This window comes from Hylaeus volcanicus, chromosome 7 (genome assembly GCF_026283585.1).
Source record: "Hylaeus volcanicus isolate JK05 chromosome 7, UHH_iyHylVolc1.0_haploid, whole genome shotgun sequence".
NCBI lineage: Eukaryota > Metazoa > Arthropoda > Insecta > Hymenoptera > Colletidae > Hylaeus > Hylaeus volcanicus.
In genome coordinates this window covers 13236577-13258607 of record NC_071982.1, presented here as the reverse complement: position 1 = coordinate 13258607, position 22031 = coordinate 13236577, and the positions used below count along the sequence as shown (strand labels likewise).

Below are 22031 nucleotides of genomic sequence, written 5' to 3'. Positions count from 1 at the left end.
GGTAAAGCGTTAGCACGCATCACTTTCCTTTTATTAATTATTTTTTTAAAATTGAAAGGAAAAGCTAGATACTATTTAAACATTAAAAACAAATGTAATTCATAGCAAATAACAATCTACGTATTTAACCTTTAACTGCGCGCTAGATGAATTTGTTTACGAGAAGTGTTCTTTTTAAAGGAAGACAGAAAAGCGTTCTATTATGAAATTAGCATCGCAAATCACCCCCACCCCCCGCCCGTTTTAATATGAACACAGAAAGAAAGTAAATAAGCAGATTCCCGTATTGCTCGGTTCGTTGCGTTCTTAGAAAGCATAAGGTAAACTCGAAACTTCAATTATAAATGCCGAACACTTTTATGCTTTCCACGGGGTTTTCGAGAACACCCCGGGCACCGAATGGGAAAGCATAGCGAGATCTTCACGTGCTTCCATCTATCGCGGTCTTCCCCCATTTTCAGCCTCAACGCTCCACCAGCATCCCCCTTGTACAGATCTTAGATATCGAGCTCATACGTCAGATATTCTTTTATATCGGTTACTGTCCTCCTTTCCCGCGTCCTACGTCGACCGATTCGTAGGGTCTCGTGAAAAATGCACGCGAAAGACGTCCGTTATGTAAGCGACACCGGCGCGCGACACATCTCGCACATATTTCTACGCTTAACAACATTTTTAGGTCGTACTGATTATCGACAACAAACGTTCCCCGGTCTATTTCCTACTTTCTTTTTCCATTCAGTTCGCTTCGATATATTCGACATAATAACGGAAACTTACTGTCGGTGGAGAAATGATCAGCCGCCGCGAGGTAGCCGAATATAGCCAGCGAATGCAGCAGCGAAAGTACCAGCAGACGACAGCTTCGCCCCATAACAACCCTCTTTCGTCGCACACCCGTCTGCTTCGTATCTTCCACCACCACTGTTTCCACCACTACACACCGTCCCAGTGATTTTCGATATTCGTCGTCCGTTCGTAACCGATACGATCGCGATTTTCTCCGTGTATCCGGTGACTTTGACAACCGGCGAGCCGGGGGGATCGATCAACAACAACAACAACAACAATCCTCGCTCGCGACGTACTGACCGATTACCATTAATGTTCTAGCGAGACCACGCGGTTTCTCTATTCTGCATCGGCCGAGTCACAGATCTTCAATCGTGTACGTGCAAACAGCCGACAATTGAGAGTGGCTGCGTGCTCGAGTACAGAATAAAAAGTGCACTCCACGAAGTGGTTGAGACTGGCAGGCCCGCCCCGTGTGCGAGCACCTTCGGTCCTTCGTGTCACTCGCTGTATATCTCTTACTCCCTCTGTTCTTCCATCCTTCTCGCGCGTTATCCGTACACGTCGTCCTTTCTTCCTCCTGCGCAGCCGCTCTGTTTCTCTCCTCTGTACGGAAACGTACCTCCTTCTCTCTTTTTCTTTCCCTCTCCCGGGCGAGACGGGGCGACCACTGATTCTGACGCACCGATATCGCGCCACCTGCGCGCGCAGGTGCTCCTTCTTCCTTTCCTTTCTTCCCTTCTCTCTCTTTCTACCTTCTTCCCTTGCTAAAGTTACGCTACGTGCGTACTCGTAGCCTGTTTCTTTAACTGTATACCGTGACCCAGCTTAACCTAACCCATATTCCACCCCTTTTAAACGCAGGTGAAATGGTACCGCGATGATGATAACGTTTCCAAATTTTCACAGAAAAAGAGTAGCTCTTCGTCTTCTTCTACGTTTTCTCTATTCGTAAAATATATTTTGCCTTCTAAGTATTAGTTTGTTTCATATTTTACAATGGGCGTTTGAAGTATGATTTTCATTGAACGTGCTTGTTCAAGGAAAGAAATAATCGAGCAATTTTATTGTAATACAGCATGGTATTTATGATAACGTGGTATTATTTTAAACATGCGAGAATTACGATTACAACTCTTGGTCCTAAAGAATTATTCTTGTACCAAAGATGCAGCACTCCACATTAATATGCTTGATCCATTAGAAGCTAGAAAACAGTTTACTTGTGGATGAACACTCAACGACACGACGGGATGTTTCGTTGGTTTAAATCCTGAAAGTTTTGCAACGACTTTTTGAGAAACTAGATCCCATATCCATAATTTTCCATCTGCCGATCCGGAGAGAATGTGAGTGTCTTGGATATCTACACTTGATTCTAGACACAAATTATTTGCCTCGTGTCCAGTGAACTCTCCCAGTAACTCTCCAGAATCTTTGTCCATTAATCTAATTACAGCATCCGCACAACTAACCACTATGCACTGGCCATCTCTTGTAAAACTGGCACATGTCACAGCATCTATAACAATTGCATTACAATCAATTATGATCTGCGGTTAGAACATATTTTTATATTGCATTATTTACTAACCACCCATGTAGTCTCCATACATTTCACCAACGCGAATATCGTATCTACGTATTTTACCATCGAATGAAGCTGTTAAAATTTCGTGATCTGATACTCTGATGCTTGAAATAGAATCTTTAGCCTCGCCTAAGCATTGTACAGGATCCTGTACCTTAGAACGCACATCCCAGCACATGACTGAATTATCTCGGGATCCAGAGACAACCATAGAAGACTCCTCGTTAAATCTGTCATTGAAACAAATTTTGATTTTATTTATATTAATGTGTATATGTATACATTAAATTGTTTGAGATATACCTTACAGCATTAACAGGACCTGCATGACCTCTTAAACGACGAACTGGAGTTCCAGTTGCCACATCCCAAAGAATGACTGACTTATCTAATCCGCAAGACACAAGTTGACTACTATCACAGGATGCACAAGCATCCATTACTTCGTCTCCGTGTCCTCCATAAATTTTTAAAGCAACACCTCTGTGCGGATTCCATAATTTTAATTTTCTATCAGAGCCACAGGTTAAACAATAAGTACCATCAACTGAAAAATTATACAAATGGATATTATAGGTTAATAGAAAGCTAAAATTGTATGAAAAGAACTAATTTGAAGTAAATATACACACCACTAAATCGTACTGCTCTTACAGCCCCTTGTTTACAATCTATTTCTCTTACGAGGTTATATTCAACATCCATTACAAGCTTAAAGATATCTTTCGAAAATTAACTCTGAAGGCAAAAATGATGTTTTCGATTGTATTATTAATTTACTTTATCTAAGACAATAGTGCATTTTCGCAAAATCATAATTATGTACAAAACTAAGTGTACAGTCAGGGGAGCATGATAATAATTTTCAACTCTGATTGGCTGATTTAAAATTCTATATAATTACAAAGCAACCTAACCTCAAAACATTGAGTTTCGGTTTATATTCATGTAAAATTTATTAATTTATTGTTGATAAGTTCGATATTATTTAATTAGACATACAAATATTAACGTTAAAATAAGTCAAAGTTGAGAGAGATAATTATCCAAGCTTGAGGATATTTATCCCTATAACTTGAAGTTTGCAGCTTGCACGCAGCTTGAAGCAGCTTTAAATGAATTGACATAAAGGCCTTGAAGCATTTTTTGAGCCTTGAGTGGCCTTGAGACTTAAAATTTTCCAAAGCTCATAATCGAAGAAATAATTTGCTTATTTCATCAACAGAGGTCAGATCCTGACGGCAGTCATATTGATAACCTAAAATACATAACATACATACATAACAGAAAGCTCTCTCCATTCTAACATTTTGCATATCATTTTACAGCAATGCTTTTCGATTTATAAGTCGCTGATTAACAGTAGACGACCACGAAACTATGTATTTACATATATATATAAATAAATACATGTCAAATTAATAATATAAAAACAGTGCCCTAAGGGCACTATGCACTCTAGAGACGGTCCTGAATTGATCGAATCAACGTATTTGTGAAATTCAAGTACGTATTATTTAGCGAAACTGTATCAGTGCGTTTCAATTGACACATCCTTAAAATAAAATTTGAAGTGAAAAATCAATTATATCATGTCCATATTAATATGTAAACTTGGAATAGCTCGTCAGTAGTCCAGTCTCCAATCAGCGATGCGATTTTCTAGTTTATATAAAAACCGTATATTAGGCTGAAACAATTTTTTACATAATTCTGTGAATCGTCGTTGAGTATTAACATTTACGAAGATGAAAGTGAATGTTATTTTAAACTCGTTTCGGATATGTGAAAAATCCTAATTATGAATGACAGAAACAAATGCATACATGCAAACATATGTAAGTACATATGTTCCATCGATACTGTCGGCGTTCCGTTTCATTGGGTTATCGTGATATTATAGCGTATTCCAAAGTGACAGCATTCATTTTTCAATGCAGTACGTATTTTCGTGGCAATTATTTAATAATTGATACAGCCTTCCATCAGGTTTGAGCAAATAACCATTTCATTTTCTTCACAGAGCTATCAAGTATTGAAGGTTATCAATACATACCACTATAAAACTTTGTAAATTTTATTGTAACAGAAAGATTTTAATTGGTAAAATTTGCAATATAATATAGGAAACAAATTATGTAGATAAAATGGTTGCAAGTACAGCAGCTGATATGACTGGATCCATATATCATGAAAGACAAGTAAATAATTTTCTTCTATATTCTTCATTTACAATTCTGCAATGTATAAAACTATGTTACCTTATGTTTAACAAAATTTCAATTTTTTTTTTCTATATAGGTAAAGGAGCTTTGTGCATTACATGCATTGAATAATTTATTTCAAGAAAGGGGATTTAGTAAACAAGAATTAGATCAAATTTGTTATAGTTTAAGTCCAGATGTATGGATTAATCCTCATAAATCATTATTAGGACTTGGTAATTATGATATTAATGTTATTATGGCAGCTCTACAACGAAGAGGACTGGAAGCAGTTTGGTTTGATAAACGCAGGTTTGTGGAACTAATGAATTATTAATAGTGTACTGTTTCAGTAATTTAAACTTGTTATTCATAAACTTATTGGATTTTGTAGAGATCCCAAATGTCTGTGTTTAGATAATATTGAAGGGTTTATATTAAATGTACCAACAGAATATAAATTAGGATTTGTGTTACTTCCTTTGAAAAGACGTCACTGGATCGCACTAAAAAAGATCCATGGTGCCTTTTATAATCTTGATTCAAAGCTTGATTCCCCGCAACTTATAGGAAAGGTTAGTAAATGATTTAATTATAAGCATATCTAACTTATTTCCTTAACTAACTAACTGTCCTTAGGAACATGATTTACTTGTATACCTAAAGGACCAGATAGATAGTAAGGAGAAAGAATTATTTCTTGTTGTGTCAAGAGAAATAGATAGCAATCAGGGATGGCTAATAAATTCGTGTGCAAATAACGAAGGGATCGGTACAAATAATGAATTGGTTACATATATCGAAGATAGTTATGCAGATGTAGACATAAAAAAAGAGGAGTCTAAGGAAATGAATGAAAATGAAGAATCTGTAGATAACAGAAACTCTAGGTAATTGAAGTTCTTTAAGTTTTATAAGTTATATTCGATGCTTCAGGCCAAATTAAATCTAGAATGGGAGGGACAATAGATCAGTCATGGAGAAAGTCCAGGGAATTGAATCACAAAAAATAAAGATTAAAAATTACGAGTACTGCATAAAAACATTCGAGCACAAATACAGAATGCAATCATTTTTACTCAGTTTATATTAATATACTATCCTAAGTTCTTAATTGTTTAATATATGTGACTGTATTTGTAAATTATTATATAATATTTAAAAAATTAAGAAAATTTTAACATATTGAAAGGTAGATAAAACATAGAATTATATGTGCATAAAGTGTCACTAACTGTTAATTTCAATATAAATTTGTGACAAAACCGTTACATGTTATTTTTATTATAATTATGAAGATAAGAATATTTATAATATATAATCGTTTCAAACAAAATCGAAATACATATTTATTTAAACGAAATAATATATATTTTAAACATATATATTGGTATTTATTTTGTAAAAAATATGCTATGTATAACAAGCTCTCATTTCGAATTAATACTATTATATTGATGTAATTGTTTGAACACAATTGATGTTCACAATTTTTCTATTTGTACACCTGTATGTTTTTATTCTCTATATTCATTGCAATTACTTCATCAGTATTATTTCATTAGAAAATATACTATTTTAAATGTATAATTTGTTTTGTATAAAGTACAAAATTTTAAGAATAATATATCATGGTAAAATGAATTACGTTGCACATGCATAAGTTACAGGATGTTACTTCAAAGTATATACAAAGTACAATTATACTGTTAAACAGGAAGTATAAAAGAATAGTTTTCTCAGAAAGTACTATTTTTTTTAATATTTATTGCTAGTCATGTTAGATTACTCAATGAAATAATATGAAAAACTATGAAAGACAATCTTTTACACTTTGAACAAATGTATTACTATGTAAATGTGATAAAAAAAAAAATAATTGGTACTCAATGTATGTAATTTTTTAGATTTGCTGTATATTTTAGCACTATACTAAATAAACTTAGTTATAAGATTATTATTTTATAAAAAGTATAGGTTATGTTCGTTAAGGTATGTGTTTTACTTTTTGTGAAATAGTTGTCTAATAAATCTATTATTTAAATAATATTGTATATATTTGTTTATTACCAGAGGTATTTACAAACTTTTATTTAACAAATTATTTACAAATTACATTCAATAGTAACATTTTATATAATACATTTTAAATAATATGTTAAAGATATATTTTTGTATAATAACATACAAATAATATAAAATATACATTTATCTGTTGTAACTACCACTTTATTGCAAGAGGAACATTCATTTTTTGTATCTCGTGATATTGCGTGTGGAAATATGTTAAAGCTTTATGTGTGTGTTCTCCCCCTAACCACGTCTCATACAAATTCTTAACAACCTGATTTTTGTCAGGATCACTTTGAGGAAGTTCGCGGTACATAGATTCCAATTTTAGCGCTAATTCACGTGGTTGAATATTATTCAGGGGTCTAATTTGTGCTCCTCCATTAAGACACCCTAGCAAAGAAAACGAAATGTAGTATGTTCGTTATAAGATATTTTAAATGAAACTCACCACATGGACATGCCATAACTTCAACGTAATCATACGGACATTTTCCTCGTTTTAATTTCTGTACAAGATTTTGTATATTTCTAAATCCATTGACAATCGCAAATGTTAAAAGTGTCTGTCCATCTTTTTGAAAAACCGCTTCTTGAAAATCAGGATTTCTGAGATTCTTAAACTCAACTACTATATCTGTTTCGTCGAATAAATATTTTGCAGCAAAGCGAAGAATAAAATCCGCGTAACCACCGGATCCTGAACCACTGTGACCATATAATTCGTTTTTCATATTATCAACTTGCAATTCGAAAGGTTTTTGAATTTCCCTCGCGTTTATTTCGTTTAATACCACATTGTGCTCGTTAAGCATTTGTTCTAGTTCAACTACAAAAAGTTGGTTAAAATATATATGATGGATATGTATTATCATAATATAGTTCAAAGTACATACTTGGTGTTATGACACAATCTACATCCTTAGAATTTCTTTCATTGTTGTAGAAATCTTCTCTGGATGCCTCTAACTTTTTATCATAACAAGGCATAAGAGTTACATGATATATTTGTTCTGGTGAAAGACCCATGGTTTCAGCTAAATGATATTTAACTAATGATCCCATAATTTGTTGAGGAGATTTTGTTACACTTATATATGGAAGTATGAAATTGCCATGAGTTTTTTCAGCATAACATACCCAACCTGTATTTAGAAAGATATAAATATAATTTACAGATAGTATTACACTACTACCTTTTATATGCTGTATATGTGTATTATTGTTATTGTTATGGGTATTATATACCTGGACAAGAAGAGGATAACATTGGTAACTGATTTTTTGAACCATCTTTAGCTGCTTTGAAACGTTCTACAAACTCTTTAGCAGACTCTAAAAGAGCAAAATCATCTGCAACAGTCATATCTAACACTGTATCTGCTCCTAATTGATAAAAATAACCAGCTAATTTCTGTTGTGCTTCTTTTGGTTTAAGACTATAACGTTCTGCTATAGATAATATTGCTTGTACAGAAAGACTGACTACTATAAATATTGAACAAGTACCATCTTCGCTCTAAACAATGCACATAAAAACAATATCAATGCTCAGTTACTTCTGAATATATATAAAAAAAATATATATACATGTCAAAGTGTTACCTGACATTGAGACATTTTTTCTCTAAATACACGCAGTAATTCTTCCTGACTTTGTTGGGTAACTAATACACTCTCTGCAGATGTAATGCAACCACTACAAGCTAAACAATCAGCAAGTGTGATTTCAACTTTCTGTAGCTTCTCAGACTGTCCAGCCTAACAATCATGAAAGAAATAAAATACTGTGAAATAAGATGACAAAGTTTTCTTGACAAGACATATAATTAAATTTTATACTTCATTTAACACCATAGGAGTGCCATCTTCCTCGATTTTTATTTTTGCGCCAGTCTTTCTTTTTGATGCTTGGATCTCTATAGGTTTTATACATTCCTACAGAAAAACAGATTATTTTATAATATCACATCACAAACAATAAAGTAAATCTCATTAAATCAGCTAATAAAGTAAATACCTGAGATGGAGTAATGAAATCATCCAAATTTGTAATTTGTAATGCACCGCTGAATCGAGATGCCATTTTTTCTAAAAGATATACTTAATTATTGTACCAATGTATTATTGAATATTTAATATTATGCTTGTATACTAAATGTATGTATATTGTATAATGAAAGTATGTATTTCTGACATTTATTAAACCAAAACAATACTTGGGATTATTATAAACGCGTTTCCACTACAAACTTGAGCGTTTTGCCACCGATGGGGCCACCAGTACAAAAACCCGCTCACAGAGCGGCTTAGCGAGCGGTGACCTTTCCGAGTCGCTTTTTGGACTCACCACAAGAGGGGTTATGTATAGAATTCTCATAACTTTTAGAATGGAATTTAATTACTTGAAAGAGTAGAATCTTTCAAATTAGTCCAAATGTTTTCATGCACAAAACATGGTCTGCTACCTTGAATTTTTTAATTCAACTTTAAATGTGATAAATATAACAAGAAACTAAATAAGACATAAAACATCTCTGACCTACTCTCTTCCTTTTGCTTGATTCCTTCAATATTTGATTAGCCATTATAAACTTGCTTCAAATGTAATTAGGACAAGGTCTGAAAATAAATGGATTTTCCCATATGTATAAATTTTATTTCCACCTATAAACACTTCCGGTTAATACAGCGATATGTATATGTCATCTCCATATTTTTACTCTCCATGGGTAAATATCTACAAAACAGCTGTTCGATAGAGATGTTTATCACAACGTCTTCGGGATGTATTGAAAGTTCGGTTTCTGTCGATCGCTGAGGTAGTAAACGTCAGTAATGTAGCGTCCAAAATGATCATCGTTGTATAATCATACTTTTTAGTAATACGTAACCTCGATTACCTGTATAAATTTTATGAATTATTATGGCTCAATGTAAGTTAACCCCTCGCGAGTTTATAAATAATGCGTTTTCGCCACAAATTGCTGCGGTGTGCTCGACCGCGGCTGACGCAGCTTGTCAGAAAAATAATTTGTCATTCGTCGAACTCCTGCAACCGTTCTGTAAGCTAAATACCGAAGGTAAGGATTTTACAATTACTTCCACACATTAACTTCAACGATCAGTAATATGATACAGATAAATATTTCAATAAATACAAGATAGCGTCTTTTTCCTTATTCTTTTCCAATTTTTTTTTTACAAATTAAACTTTAAATTATTATTTCTATAAAACATTGATCAATTTCTATTCTATTCTATTCTTTCATTTTCATAGGTCATTTTAAAGATCCGCAAGGAAACACAATAACCGTTAGAAATCTTCGACTTTTTATACAAGATGTTAACGTGCAGCCACCAGATCCGAGCATTGCTAGGAAAATGTTGAACGAAGCAGTTAATTCGATTATGTGCGAACATACAACTTCTATTAGAATTGGAACAACAGAAATTGATATACCCGTGTCTGTTCCTTGGTTCGAAGCATGGAGAGAAATGTTTTTAAGTGTTCAATTCCCATCGGATCATGAATTCACTAAGCATTTTCTTGCTTGTATGGTAGTCATCTCTACAGCAGAAGACAATCCTTTGGAAAAGATACAAAATATGGGTGCACAGTTACATCAAAGTTTACCTGGAGAATTGCCAAAGTGGTTTAATAACAATACACTTAGATATTATATCTTAGTACATGATGCTATACAAGATGACAGGAACAAGTATTTTCTTTGATTTTTCAAGTTCTTTGCGCAATGAAGTTTATTCATTCAAATTAATTATTTACAATGTTTACAGGGCTGAAATAGTTTTTACAGAAATGAAAAATATCTATGGTGCTAACAATTGTTTTTTATTGCAAATGAATTCAAGACCTCCAGGTCAAGCTGATGACAATACTCATTTACCAGATCCTTGGAGTCAATTTTTAATAAAGCATTCGGAAGTGTCTGGAGGTAGCGAACAAGGTAGTTCCCCTCGTACACCTGCAGACACTAGCGGTGTTTCTGCTATGCCCAATGAAGTCACAACAGATACCGACAAGTATGTTTTCTTTGTTCCTTAAATATACATCTAAACAGTATAATTGTACATAGATTCTGCATTTCAGGACGAGCCAGGCTGGAACACCAGTAGCGCCGCAAAATTCTGTATTGATTTCTCCAGATGTAAATAGTACTGTTAGTTTTACTTCTGAGGTATCTGAATCGGTAAATACATCTTTAGAAGTTGGACAAGATGCTGTATCTGTGACAATTCATCCCTTAAGTCCAACACTTGATAAGTCACAAAATCCAAGTTACATTGTACATACAAAAGGACAGACAGCTACTGATACTCCGATAAATGTAAACGTTTGGGCAGATTCTCCGAGTTACGTAGCAACACAACACGGTGCTAGATTGTCTACTCAAGATCTTGAAAGACTACGAACATTAATAACAGAATTCTGTTTAAAAAGTTTAATTCCATATGTAGAGAAACAAATTGGTCTACTGAACGATGTAATTTCAAATAAAAAAGGTGTCAGTAGATCACTTTTCAGCGCTACAAGACGATGGTTCGGAACGAATAAACCTGGAATACCGGGACCTACTCCATCGAATGCTGTAATGTATGTTGTTTATCAATATTTATATATCAGCCTTTCTCATAATTATAACTCGTGTAGTATTAGATACGAAAAAAAAAATCGTAACATAGCATATATAAATATATAAAGTTCCAGCTTGTTTGGATTTCAGTTATACAACAGAATCGCCAGAATTACAATTGCGTCGCTTAGGTGACTTATGTTTCATGTTCGGTCACTATTCGCTTGCTTACCAAGCATATCATAGTGCGAAAAGAGATTTTGCAGCAGATCAAGCTTGGCTTTATTACGCAGGTGCTCTTGAAATGGCCGCTTTAAGTGCATTCATGCAAGGTGAAACTAATAGAAAGACTATCGAATACATGGACGATGCGATATTAACTTATTCGAACAGTTGTAAAAAGCCTCAGTTTGCGACTAGAGCAACACTTCTTAGCGCGGAATGCTTGAAAGGCAGAAGTTTGTATGGAGAGGCGGCGAAACAATTAATTCGTATGACTAGCGAAGACTCGGATTTGCGTTCTGCACTTTTATTAGAACAAGCAGCCTATTGTTTTATCGGACCAAAAATGATGCGCAAGTACGCATTCCATGCTGTTCTTGCTGGTCATAGATTTTCAAAAGCGGGCCAGAGAAAGCATTCGTTGCGATGTTACCAACAGGCATACCAGGTACTTTGAATTAATCTATAACGTATCACATAGAATGGTTTTTTCGTAAGTTGATTAATTGTATATTTATGTATTTTTTATTAGGTGTATAATGGAAGAGGTTGGTCGTTAGCCGAAGATCATATACACTTTACCATTGGCAGACAGGCTGCATCGCTAAAACAAGTTTGCGAATCCGTTAAGGCATTCGAGAAATTGCTGAATGCATACAGCAAACAAGCAGCTCCGCAACAAGCCACATTTTTACGTGAATTTTTACATATCCATAATGTATGTAATCCAATTCTTTGATCTGTATGTACTGACTCCATATTAATTACTGTCTGCATATTATAGCTACTGTTACAGGGAGGTTTATCAAATCATCAGGGGCTTCCTATCTTGCCTTTACCACTAATAGATAGTAATAGCATTAAAGTATTGTACGGTCCCGTGGCTGCGCCATACGAAAATAATATTCCAGCGAGTCATGTTTCATTTAATGTGGAAGAGTGCGATGAAGTAAGATGGTCAAAAATGGAAGAGATGTTAATAACAGAAGCTCAGGGATCTCCACCTATGATATTCAAACCGACGATTTCATTGTATTCTAAGACAAGTAATAACAGCGTAAAGCCAAATGCAGTTTTGAACGAACCGGTGCATTTTTTTATCGAATTATATAATCCGTTACATATACCGCTGCCATTATCAAACGTAACTTTGTTATGGTTGTTTATTTCCGCCGATGGACAAGTTACAAATGAAATGAAGTTATCAGAAAATTTAAAGCCGACAGAAGCTCAAGTAATCGAAACAATTATTTTGCAACCAGTTTGTAGACAACATATTACGCTGTATCTTATACCAAAGCAAGTAGGAGAATTAAAAGTGTTAGGCTTAAATTATGATTTATCCAATCCAACGCATGCGATAGATCCTCCAGTCGTTAATCCAACAATAGCTATTAGTGGCAAAAGATTGTTTGAGATTAGAGGACCTAAATTAAAGAACGTTAAAGAAAAACCTGGTGCGAATATGTATGGTACAGATTACAGATTAGAAATGAATGTTATTGAAAAGGCACCTTTTATGCAGGTAATTAATTATTGAATGTAAATGTTGAATGTCTTTTTATGCAATCATACAATTTTATTTATAGGTATTCTTTAGTAAACTGTCTCCGAAAATGTTATGTGGTGAAATTCAAAAAGTAGAAATTACATTAAAGAATGTAGGCAATGCGTCGTTATCAAATGTATATTTAGCATCTACGGATGCTAAATTGTTCTCATTAGGAGATGAGTATACAAATACACAAGAAAGTAAGTGTAACTAATATTTTTTACGATTAGTTGATAATGAGTTTATGTTAATGTGTTATTATTTCAGAGCATACGACAAAGAAATGTAACAAACTTGTAACAAAAATTCCGTTAAATCCCGATAACAATATATTACACGTTGGAGAGACTTGTACAATACCATTGTGGATATGCGCACCTCACGAAAAGGGAACCCATCGCTTAGATTTACTTTTTTACTACGAGAACATCGATTCAAAAAGCATGATAAAATATCGACTTTGTAGACACACGTGGTACTTTACAGTTTTCGATTCCATACAAATTACCGCAATTGCTTCGAGAAGTGTATTATTTAAAGATGTTTCCCCTACATTGAATTTAATAGTTTGCGTTAAAAATGCAAATAACGTTTATGATTCCCTTACAAATGAAATTATGCTGTCCGAAGTACTATTTGAAAGCAACACATGGTCTGTGTTTAGTTCATCTATCTTACCAACCGATATTAAAATACAGCCTCAGGAAATGTCTCACTTAATGCTTAAATTAAGGAAGAAAAGCGAAACCGAGTCAGTATTTTCTGACGTGTCCTTAACTCAAGAAAATGATAGCACAGCATCAAACATGAATTATCCATATATTAGTTTTATCCAAAGAAGGCATATTCCGTCGCTAGATGTGAATGAAAATTTAACTGAAATGCAACAACAATTTCAACGGGCGCCACAAAACGTAGAGCAAACACCTTTGTCTATAACGATGTCGTTAAACTCTACTTTAACTCTCAAATGGCGAGCGAAAGTAATCGAAGGTGGAATTATTACTAGGCAAGCGACTGGTCAACATCATCTCGACCTTGAATATTTGAACAAAACTTACAAACATCCCAAGGAAATTCAAATTGAACCAAGCGAATACGGAGGCCGCTTGAAGATCTTTGGACCAGATAAAAATATACCGAATTCATTGGCTGTGAATAATAAAGAACAAATTTTAGAAACGGAATTTTTAAAGAATATAGTTTCCTTTTCTTTGAGTCATGCTAGGCAGATCACACATAATTTTAATCAAAGTCGACTGTGCTATGTTCCAGTAATAATGTATATACAGAATCATTTAGAATCACAAATCGATATTAAAGTCAATACGATAGGTACTAGCAGGTTTGTATTATCATACATTATACAATCATCGAAAATAACAATTCTACTAATTATTTTGTTTCTTTTCAGTGGAACACATCTTCCAAATATAAAATCGCAATTGTATTCTCCGCAAGCGTCTACATTCTATAGATATGCTTGTCATTCAGCAATTTGTTCTCAGATAGAACCACTCACCAGCAATACTGTAAAATTACAAGCTTTACTTCCAGCTCCTGGGACGTACGATTTAGCCGCGCGTGTAGAAGTCTTTGTAAGAGTTGTAAATACTAGGGAATTCATCTTGCAAAAGTGGAAAATGGAAAGCATATGTATTATTAATGATGATAGTAAATAGTTGAAAAAAAAAGTATGAAGGTATTATTATTACGATTAAATAATGTAATAAATTAATTTCGATTTATGTAATTTAAAATCATTCCTTAATATTATGTACATATAGTAGTACAGATTATTATTGTATCATTAATCATAAAAATCTAGTATGTATTATTTAATTTGTTTCGTTTTTTTTTTTAACTTTTTCAGGTATGTTAAAATACAATTATACACGTTTCAAAGCGTATTAACTATTTGTTACAACATAATCTACCAGTTCCAGATTGTAAATTATATTATTATAAATAGATATATTAAACAGGTCTTATGTAAAAATATAGTCAGTTATAATTCCTCGAATAAATATCGAAATTATGTCACAAATACATTTTTTGAACAAGCATTTCGTATCTTTTAAATAAAAGTAAGAAAAATAATTTACAGATGAAAATTCAAATGGTAATAAAATATATATTCGTATATCGATATAGTAAAATGTGGTTAAATGTAATCGTAACTTACGAAAATAAATGTTTTTAACTTATAAATTAATTCATATCAGAAAACAGAAACAAATATACACGTATATTAGAATCAATTATACAGTAAAATATAGAACTAATACATTAGAAAAGGTATATGGGCATTTATGTACCAATGATACATTTTTAATAGAATTATTTATACACAATAGATTATATTTTACACATTTAACATTACACAACAATCGAGGTAAACACTTTTGCATAAAGGACATAAACAATAAATTTTGTAAATAAAAATTATACACATATTTATACTTGCACAATTTTTGTGTGTATGAATTGTACTACATACAAACCATGGACACATAATAGTAATATTTTTTACATAGTTTATACAAAATAATTTACATTTTATATAGTCAAATAAATATTATGACTAAATTGAACTCCATAAAAAAATATTATTAAACAATAACACAAATAAAAACAAATTATTTAATATGCTATAAAGTTATTTTAAAAATAAAATGAACAGTAAAATAACTATATTCATCTTGTCTATATATATTGTACATTTTTATTTGTAGAAAAAGTATAAAATTCTTTTCATTGATTTCGCGTTTAATGCTTTAATTTATACTTTTTTTTTTGTCTTGTTAGTACATGGTAAATGTCAATTCGTCAATATATACGTTATCAATTACGATTTTGAGAAAATCTATTTTGTACAATTTTTTTTTAATATGCTAGCTTTAGTTATTACTTCAAACGAAAATTGTCTTATATAAAGTAGTAATCTGTTCGTGAAATCATAAAGACACGATTTGTACGATTGTTTCTATATTCAAGATGTTTTAAAATTTTCGTTAATTTCACTATGCCGATTTCCATATGCATATCGCTAAATTCCCAGCGCAATACATGTATAACAGGTGTTTCAATTGATAAGTTATTTCAAATCCGTAGCCTTCGCCCACGACCGTGTGCCACGAAGCGCCGAATTTTTTATCCATCGTCTCTTTGATCATTCGTGAAACGCTTTCGTAATTATCCGCATATTTTTCCGCGGCGGTGACGCACAATTCCATTGCTTCTTGTTTCATTTCGTCCGACATATCGCATTTCTACGCATATCCAATAACAAAAGCTTCGTTAAATATAAAGATGAATTTCACTTAAGTAAAATAATACATGCACGAACAATACCTTAAATTCAATAGTTTGATAACCTAATCCGAAAATAAGTATACAATAACAAGTTTAATAAAAAAAATGCATTTTAAATATATGTATACATATATATAAATGGTATTTTTTTCACTTAATGACTTCTTCTATTGATCAAACGTCGACGAAAGAGGAAAGCAACTGAATCTATTTCTCTTCCAAATATTTCTTAATACGATTAACGTAATATACATTTTACTTACTCTGCATAAAGGATACGTATGTAAAATTTTAACGACGTCATCTTTCTTCACTTCAGTCATTTTTTTTCAATTAAAGTAACATCAAAATTCGTGTGTAAGGTACCACTCTTCCTATTTGAGAGACAATAAGAAAATTGCCATCTTTCAGGCGCACGTTTACCCCCGAACCCCTAACTCAGAGGTTCTCAAATTGTGATCTAAGCTAAGGGGCAGGGCCGGCGTGACCTTTTGCGGTGCCGGGTTCAACAATTTTGCGGGGCCTGAATTCACATTCAAATCCTACACTTAAATTTTACAACGAGGAATTATTTATTTACAAACGCTGTTACATATTATATATTTTTTATAAGATAATTTAAATAATAATACTTTGATGATTTTTGTCACTCCTTTAAACTGAATCATTGCTACTACAAAAATGTATCATCATTCCGTAAAAAGTTAATCAACATTTTCGTAGACCGCGGGGCCTCCCAAAATACGGGCCCGGGTTCCGGCGAACGCGCTGAACCTGCCTTGCGCCGGCCCTAGATCTAGGCTAAGGGGTGAAATAGACGCATAATTAATAAACGATATCGAACGATGATATTCTAGCTCTTAATCGAAACCCCCATGTTACGATATCAATTTCGTGTAATCAAATGTAATGAAGTTTTAATTAAGCATTTCGGGTGCATCCAGAAAGGGCATAGCACATTGAGCTGCATTGAGCCGCTCAGTGAGCGGTCTTAGTACCAGTGGCGCCATCGGTGGCGAAATGCTCAAGTTTGTAGCGAAAATAGTTCCCAGAGTCGCCGCAAAATGGCGCCACTAACTAAAGGCTACATAATTATTACTGCGTTAAATAAATATTCATGAAAATGATAAATTTGATATATTTACAAGTATATCGTAGCGCAATAAGACCACGAATCGTATTAATTATGCATTTATGAAAAGTAAAGGATAATTGTTTAAAAGTGGCGTACCCAATTTCAAATATTGTACATTTCGTATCGTATTTCATTACGAACGTACTTTTAAATATTTATATATACATACAGAGTTTGCAAACCAAATTGAAAAATATGAATTAAAAATTTGAATAATTAAATGGATCGATAGCAGATGAATTATCGAGACTGTCGTTTCAATTATCGATAAGTTTGGTCGATAGCTTACGATATCCCACGCACACAATGTTACTGAATATTATACTATACATTGCTATAGATAACATCTTGAACGGAATGAGATCGCGCAATCGTGACAGCTTTTTCGTAAATCCATTGGTGTTTTCTGTCGCGTAAAGTTTTGTGGTGCGATTACGCAAAGGAGTAGTGCACAACATAAACGTTTCATGACAGGTAAACGAATATGATTGTTCTTATGTAAACGAACTATCAGCTTTCATATTGTTAGTTTTCTTTCACCTTCGAGCTGTATATATACTACTTAGTTTGCAGTATGTTAGGAATATATCCCTTCAGATATAAACAAAACATTCTTAATTAAATGCGTAATGGACTCGAATAATATATATATTTAAAATAGTATACCTTCTGCAAAGATATCTCATATTATTGAGAATAATATTTAGTTTAAATTCTCTTATTCGGTCCAGTGATTTATACCTTAAAATTTCTCATTATAAATTTATTACAGATATATATATACACACAATGAGTTATAGAAATAGATTAAGGAAGCTGACAATTTTATTTATGAATCAATGAAATATTTCTCTAAACTTACAACTTCAAAATTAAGTAAATATTGTGTAGTAATATTCTTTTTTAAAATCATTTCAGATTTATAACAAGGAATGTGTTTACAATATTCATACATGATACATTTTTGATAAGTTGATACACGTATATCAATATTAAAATCATTGTACGACAGTTATGCATATGCTAATACCAAGAATCTACAGAAGAAGATTTGGATTCAAATATTGGAAGATGTTCAAAGCACCAATGCGTACGCAGACAGTTTAAACTTTTATGCAAATTGCTATATAGGAACCATTGATAGAAAAGATTTATTGAACTATCGAGACCTAGACATACATGTAAACATGGCAGGAAGTGGAACCATTGTCTCATCAACCATAAAACAAATGCAAGAGAAAGATCATGCACCTATTTCTATGGATTACTCTAGTATTAGAGGAAAGGTATGATGTCTTACATTCTTTACCATCCAAAGTGATGCAACAGTTGCATATATTGAACTTTTACATTATGTACTTTATTCATCGATACACTTACAATCCTATATATAAGCAACTCTCATGTAACTCTCAAGCAACACTATTGCATTGCGTAGGTGGAAATAGGATCTCTACATTTTATTCCAATCTACAGTATTTTAGAATGACATTAATCAATGAATTATAATAAATTCCAGAATGTTTTAGTTAGCCCGTCAGAAGATCAATACGAGTTACTACTTAGACGCTTAAAAGAAAGAATTCTAGATGGTGGTAGCGAAACAATTTTTGATATTGGCATTGGTGAAGGTTTGTATCTAATTTTCGATAATGCATACAATTTTTACAAAAATATTATAGTTTGAATACTATTTTAGATGGCTCTGAAGATGGCTTAAAAGAAGATGAGTACGAAGCATCTGTAGCCACCTTGCAGTCACTTGCTGCTACGTTAGAAGCTGACTGTGTGCTACTACGACAGAATAAAGTAGATCATGGCCTTGTAGGACAATATCTAGTGCGAATGCGTCTAGATAGACAAGATTTCTTAGAAATTAGGTTTCTGTTTTAGATAATACAGATAATTTCAAAATGGTGTAATTGAATAAAATATAGAAAGAGTTGATCTAACAAAGTCTATTTACAGAGTGGCTGTTGTCGGTAACGTGGATGCTGGAAAGTCGACACTTTTGGGTGTATTGACGCATGGAGAACTTGACAACGGTCGAGGCTTGGCACGTCAAAAATTATTTCGTCATAAACACGAGGCTGAAACAGGTCGTACTAGTTCGGTTGGAAATGATATTCTTGGATTTGACAGTGTCGGTATGACACAAATATATAAATATTTCATTTCTATATTATTCATAGAATCATATACATCCATCATATTCTGTACTTAGGCAATGTAGTAAATAAGCCAGAACACGGATCTTTGGATTGGGTAAAAATATGTGAAAAATCTTCTAAAGTTATAACATTCATTGATCTTGCTGGCCACGAAAGGTACTTAAAAACAACCGTTTTTGGAATGACAGGACACGCGCCTGACTTTGGTAAAACAATTTAATAATTTTATAGAATATACGTTTACTTATATACCTCGTAGAATTGAAAAGACGTAAATATATATTTTAGGTATGTTAATGGTTGGAGCAAACGCAGGCATCGTCGGAATGACAAAGGAACACCTAGGCTTAGCTTTAGCTTTGTCAGTACCAGTATTCGTTGTTGTTACGAAAATTGATATGTGTCCATCGAATATATTGCAAGAAAATTTAAGACTATTGATAAGGATCTTGAAATCTCCAGGTTGCAGGAAAGTACCTGTCACCGTGAAAACTCCTGACGACGTCGTCGTTAGCGCTACCAATTTTGTGTCAGAACGGTCAGCATTCATTTTTATATTACGTCACTTATATACCAAACAATATTCAACAGCTAATGTATTTACGTAGGTTGTGTCCTATTTTTCAAGTTTCGAATGTGTCGGGCGAAAATTTAAATCTCCTTAAAATGTTTTTGAATTTATTAACCGCAAGGATAACTAGTCATGACGATGAACCAGCGGAGTTTCAGATAGATGATACGTATTCAGTACCAGTAAGTGTTTCATTATATGATTCGCATGTATGTGCAACAATGTAATTAATTTGGAAATACACAATAGTTCGATAGATATAAAATAATATGTCTGTTCTGTTAAGAAAATATATTTCTTTCTTGTAGGGTGTTGGTACTGTAGTTTCAGGAACAACTCTGAAAGGTGTCATAAAACTAAACGACACTCTATTACTAGGACCTGATCCTTTAGGTCGTTTCATTCCAATCGCAGTGAAGAGTATACATAGAAAAAGAATGCCTGTTCGCGAAGTGAGAGGTGGTCAGACTGCTAGTTTTGCGTTAAAAAAAATTAAAAGATCGCAAATTCGAAAAGGTATGGTAATGGTCGCACCAGCATTAAATCCACAGGCTTGTTGGGAATTCGAAGGTGAAATTCTCGTGTTGCATCATCCGACAACAATCAGTTCTTGTTATCAAGCAATGGGTAACTCTTCTTTTCAGTTCACGCTTCATTTCTAATCCACTTTAATGCTCAAGTTTATACAAAATCATTTTCAGTTCACTGTGGAAGTATAAGGCAAACAGCATCTATAATTTCTATGTCACAAGATTGTCTGAGAACTGGAGATAAAGCTTTAGTGCGCTTTAGATTTATAAAGCATCCTGAGTATATAAAACCAGGACAAAGAATGGTTTTCAGAGAAGGACGTACTAAAGCAGTAGGCAATGTTTTAAAACTTATTCCATATTCTAGTACTATGGCTATGCAAACAAATAGGTCTAATAAACCAAATAAAACATCCCAGAATCGTCAAAGTTCTTCGTCTATGATACAAGTATGTCATATCTGCGTTTTGTAAGAGTATATACCATATTTTTGTAATGATGAACATGCATTTATTTCATTGTACTAGCCGTTAGATGCAACAGAGACGAGTTCTTCATTCGAAGGACAGGCATCGAAACAAGAAAATTTGCTCCAAAAATCTGGTATGAGTCAAAATAAAACGAGTAGGGGACGAAGGGGAGGACGATCTCATAATACTGCTAATAGTATTATTCAACCTCTCTCGGAGCAAAATCCTCCCACAAAAGTATAACCGATGTTTATGTACAAAATTCATATACATGTATGTATATATGTACACAGTCTACATATACAAATCGTTTTAAACTTTCGACACTTAACGACGATAGTTTTACTTGTATACAAGTTTTGTTTCAGCTTTTTTTCTCTAAAAAAATATTCCGTCTTAGAATGAAACCTTAGTATACAAGTGATACCATTTTTTCTTTATTTTATTAATTTCTAATATTTTGAAAGCTCTTTGTTTATATATAAATAAATGTATTATTTTAATAGTTATTTATATGAAATATATAAAACTATTCTTTATAATTGGAAGTTTTATCCAAGTAGGGGGTCGCTTGTATTCTTCAGAAATATCTTTCTCCTTTGACTAAGAAAGAACCCCTGAATTATTACATGTAACACGCGTCGTGCTTTCAACCCAATTAGAGTACAAATTTGTCTTTCACGCTATATCTAAATTATTGAAATTAAAAAAAAAAAACGATGTTTCTAAAACGTTTGAAGGAATGTACGTTGTTATTGATAAAGTGTTTTATTTTTCTAAGTATGAATGTATTTTATAATAATCCTTAGTAAA

At 33.0% G+C, this 22031-nt stretch overlaps 7 protein-coding genes and 1 long non-coding RNA gene across 14 annotated transcripts in view; 4 read left to right on the top strand and 4 right to left on the bottom strand.

Moving 5' to 3' along the window:
- LOC128879616 (low-density lipoprotein receptor-like) overlaps nucleotides 1-1242 on the bottom strand; it is a 61688-nt gene extending 60446 nt beyond the window's left edge. For 2 of the 6 annotated variants that reach the window (XM_054128934.1, XM_054128935.1), the window contains exon 1: nucleotides 781-1241. In XM_054128934.1, the coding sequence (XP_053984909.1) occupies nucleotides 781-874 (94 nt within the window). In that variant the 5' untranslated portion in view covers nucleotides 875-1241. Of the gene's footprint in view, nucleotides 1-780 lie in introns of all 6 variants that reach the window. The other 4 variants (XM_054128937.1, XM_054128936.1, XM_054128933.1 and 1 more) reach the window with 3 other exon arrangements.
- A 489-nt stretch (nucleotides 1243-1731) lies between these two features.
- Nucleotides 1732-2832, top strand: LOC128879630 (uncharacterized). Its single transcript, XR_008457669.1, has 3 exons — nucleotides 1732-1874; nucleotides 1961-2141; nucleotides 2694-2832. It is a non-coding gene; the product is annotated as an uncharacterized LOC128879630 (long non-coding RNA).
- LOC128879620 (WD repeat domain-containing protein 83) lies at nucleotides 1871-3515 on the bottom strand. The gene is made up of 4 exons (XM_054128943.1): nucleotides 3016-3515; nucleotides 2687-2930; nucleotides 2387-2613; nucleotides 1871-2314 (listed from the first exon to the last, which is right to left on the bottom strand). The coding sequence occupies exons 1-4, from the start codon at nucleotides 3086-3088 to the stop codon at nucleotides 1944-1946; spliced, it is 915 nt and encodes a 304-aa protein (XP_053984918.1). The 5' UTR covers nucleotides 3089-3515; the 3' UTR covers nucleotides 1871-1943.
- Nucleotides 3516-3838: 323 nt separating this feature from the next.
- On the top strand, nucleotides 3839-6634 carry LOC128879622 (josephin-2). Its single transcript, XM_054128945.1, has 5 exons — nucleotides 3839-4322; nucleotides 4407-4584; nucleotides 4685-4899; nucleotides 4982-5162; nucleotides 5227-6634. The coding sequence occupies exons 2-5, from the start codon at nucleotides 4531-4533 to the stop codon at nucleotides 5479-5481; spliced, it is 705 nt and encodes a 234-aa protein (XP_053984920.1). The 5' UTR covers nucleotides 3839-4322; nucleotides 4407-4530; the 3' UTR covers nucleotides 5482-6634.
- A 33-nt stretch (nucleotides 6635-6667) lies between these two features.
- LOC128879619 (probable cytosolic Fe-S cluster assembly factor CPIJ010948) lies at nucleotides 6668-8945 on the bottom strand. Its single transcript, XM_054128942.1, has 7 exons — nucleotides 8678-8945; nucleotides 8500-8595; nucleotides 8263-8418; nucleotides 7906-8176; nucleotides 7554-7802; nucleotides 7109-7486; nucleotides 6668-7050 (listed from the first exon to the last, which is right to left on the bottom strand). The coding sequence occupies exons 1-7, from the start codon at nucleotides 8741-8743 to the stop codon at nucleotides 6809-6811; spliced, it is 1458 nt and encodes a 485-aa protein (XP_053984917.1). The 5' UTR covers nucleotides 8744-8945; the 3' UTR covers nucleotides 6668-6808.
- A 390-nt stretch (nucleotides 8946-9335) lies between these two features.
- On the top strand, nucleotides 9336-15087 carry LOC128879615 (trafficking protein particle complex subunit 8). 2 transcript variants are annotated; one of them, XM_054128932.1, is made up of 11 exons: nucleotides 9336-9740; nucleotides 9938-10379; nucleotides 10456-10701; nucleotides 10769-11272; nucleotides 11403-11922; nucleotides 12007-12192; nucleotides 12259-12999; nucleotides 13064-13226; nucleotides 13294-14371; nucleotides 14441-14720; nucleotides 14900-15087. In XM_054128932.1, exons 1-10 carry the CDS (start codon nucleotides 9584-9586, stop codon nucleotides 14706-14708), a joined length of 4305 nt encoding a protein of 1434 aa, XP_053984907.1. In that variant the 5' UTR covers nucleotides 9336-9583; the 3' UTR covers nucleotides 14709-14720; nucleotides 14900-15087. The 2 variants fall into 2 exon arrangements, with proteins under 2 accessions (XP_053984907.1, XP_053984906.1); XM_054128931.1 differs by having other exon boundaries at nucleotides 14441-14728; nucleotides 14900-15086.
- A 215-nt stretch (nucleotides 15088-15302) lies between these two features.
- On the bottom strand, nucleotides 15303-16821 carry LOC128879628 (dynein axonemal light chain 4). The gene is made up of 2 exons (XM_054128951.1): nucleotides 16605-16821; nucleotides 15303-16298 (listed from the first exon to the last, which is right to left on the bottom strand). Exons 1-2 carry the CDS (start codon nucleotides 16662-16664, stop codon nucleotides 16050-16052), a joined length of 309 nt encoding a protein of 102 aa, XP_053984926.1. The 5' UTR covers nucleotides 16665-16821; the 3' UTR covers nucleotides 15303-16049.
- A 968-nt stretch (nucleotides 16822-17789) lies between these two features.
- Nucleotides 17790-21906, top strand: LOC128879617 (GTP-binding protein 1). The gene is made up of 11 exons (XM_054128940.1): nucleotides 17790-17950; nucleotides 18395-18762; nucleotides 18996-19107; nucleotides 19176-19356; nucleotides 19445-19623; nucleotides 19701-19853; nucleotides 19936-20185; nucleotides 20256-20400; nucleotides 20527-20845; nucleotides 20920-21197; nucleotides 21276-21906. The coding sequence occupies exons 2-11, from the start codon at nucleotides 18664-18666 to the stop codon at nucleotides 21459-21461; spliced, it is 1902 nt and encodes a 633-aa protein (XP_053984915.1). The 5' UTR covers nucleotides 17790-17950; nucleotides 18395-18663; the 3' UTR covers nucleotides 21462-21906.
- Nucleotides 21907-22031: the final 125 nt, after the last annotated feature.

Excerpts from the sequence above, each read along its gene's own strand:
- LOC128879620 (XM_054128943.1), bottom strand. The coding sequence starts at position 3,088 with ATGGATGTTGAATATAACCTCGTAAGAGAAATAGATTGTAAACAAGGG. Across the intron at positions 2,614-2,686 it reads GGTCCTGTTAATGCTGTAAG|ATTTAACGAGGAGTCTTCTA; the intron begins GTATATCTCAAA and ends TTTCAATGACAG. Across the intron at positions 2,315-2,386 it reads GTATGGAGACTACATGGGTG|ATGCTGTGACATGTGCCAGT; the intron begins GTTAGTAAATAA and ends CAATTGTTATAG.
- LOC128879622 (XM_054128945.1), top strand. The coding sequence starts at position 4,531 with ATGGTTGCAAGTACAGCAGCTGATATGACTGGATCCATATATCATGAA. Across the intron at positions 4,900-4,981 it reads GTTTGGTTTGATAAACGCAG|AGATCCCAAATGTCTGTGTT; the intron begins GTTTGTGGAACT and ends TGGATTTTGTAG. Across the intron at positions 5,163-5,226 it reads CCCCGCAACTTATAGGAAAG|GAACATGATTTACTTGTATA; the intron begins GTTAGTAAATGA and ends AACTGTCCTTAG.
- LOC128879619 (XM_054128942.1), bottom strand. The coding sequence starts at position 8,743 with ATGGCATCTCGATTCAGCGGTGCATTACAAATTACAAATTTGGATGAT. Across the intron at positions 8,596-8,677 it reads ATTTCATTACTCCATCTCAG|GAATGTATAAAACCTATAGA; the intron begins GTATTTACTTTA and ends GTTTTTCTGTAG. Across the intron at positions 7,487-7,553 it reads AGATTGTGTCATAACACCAA|TTGAACTAGAACAAATGCTT; the intron begins GTATGTACTTTG and ends AACTTTTTGTAG.
- LOC128879615 (XM_054128932.1), top strand. The coding sequence starts at position 9,584 with ATGGCTCAATGTAAGTTAACCCCTCGCGAGTTTATAAATAATGCGTTT. Across the intron at positions 11,923-12,006 it reads GTTACCAACAGGCATACCAG|GTGTATAATGGAAGAGGTTG; the intron begins GTACTTTGAATT and ends ATTTTTTATTAG. Across the intron at positions 12,193-12,258 it reads AATTTTTACATATCCATAAT|CTACTGTTACAGGGAGGTTT; the intron begins GTATGTAATCCA and ends TGCATATTATAG.
- LOC128879628 (XM_054128951.1), bottom strand. The coding sequence starts at position 16,664 with ATGACTGAAGTGAAGAAAGATGACGTCGTTAAAATTTTACATACGTAT. Across the intron at positions 16,299-16,604 it reads ATACGTATCCTTTATGCAGA|AAATGCGATATGTCGGACGA; the intron begins GTAAGTAAAATG and ends GGATATGCGTAG.
- LOC128879617 (XM_054128940.1), top strand. The coding sequence starts at position 18,664 with ATGGCAGGAAGTGGAACCATTGTCTCATCAACCATAAAACAAATGCAA. Across the intron at positions 20,186-20,255 it reads ACCAATTTTGTGTCAGAACG|GTTGTGTCCTATTTTTCAAG; the intron begins GTCAGCATTCAT and ends GTATTTACGTAG. Across the intron at positions 20,846-20,919 it reads TTCTTGTTATCAAGCAATGG|TTCACTGTGGAAGTATAAGG; the intron begins GTAACTCTTCTT and ends AATCATTTTCAG.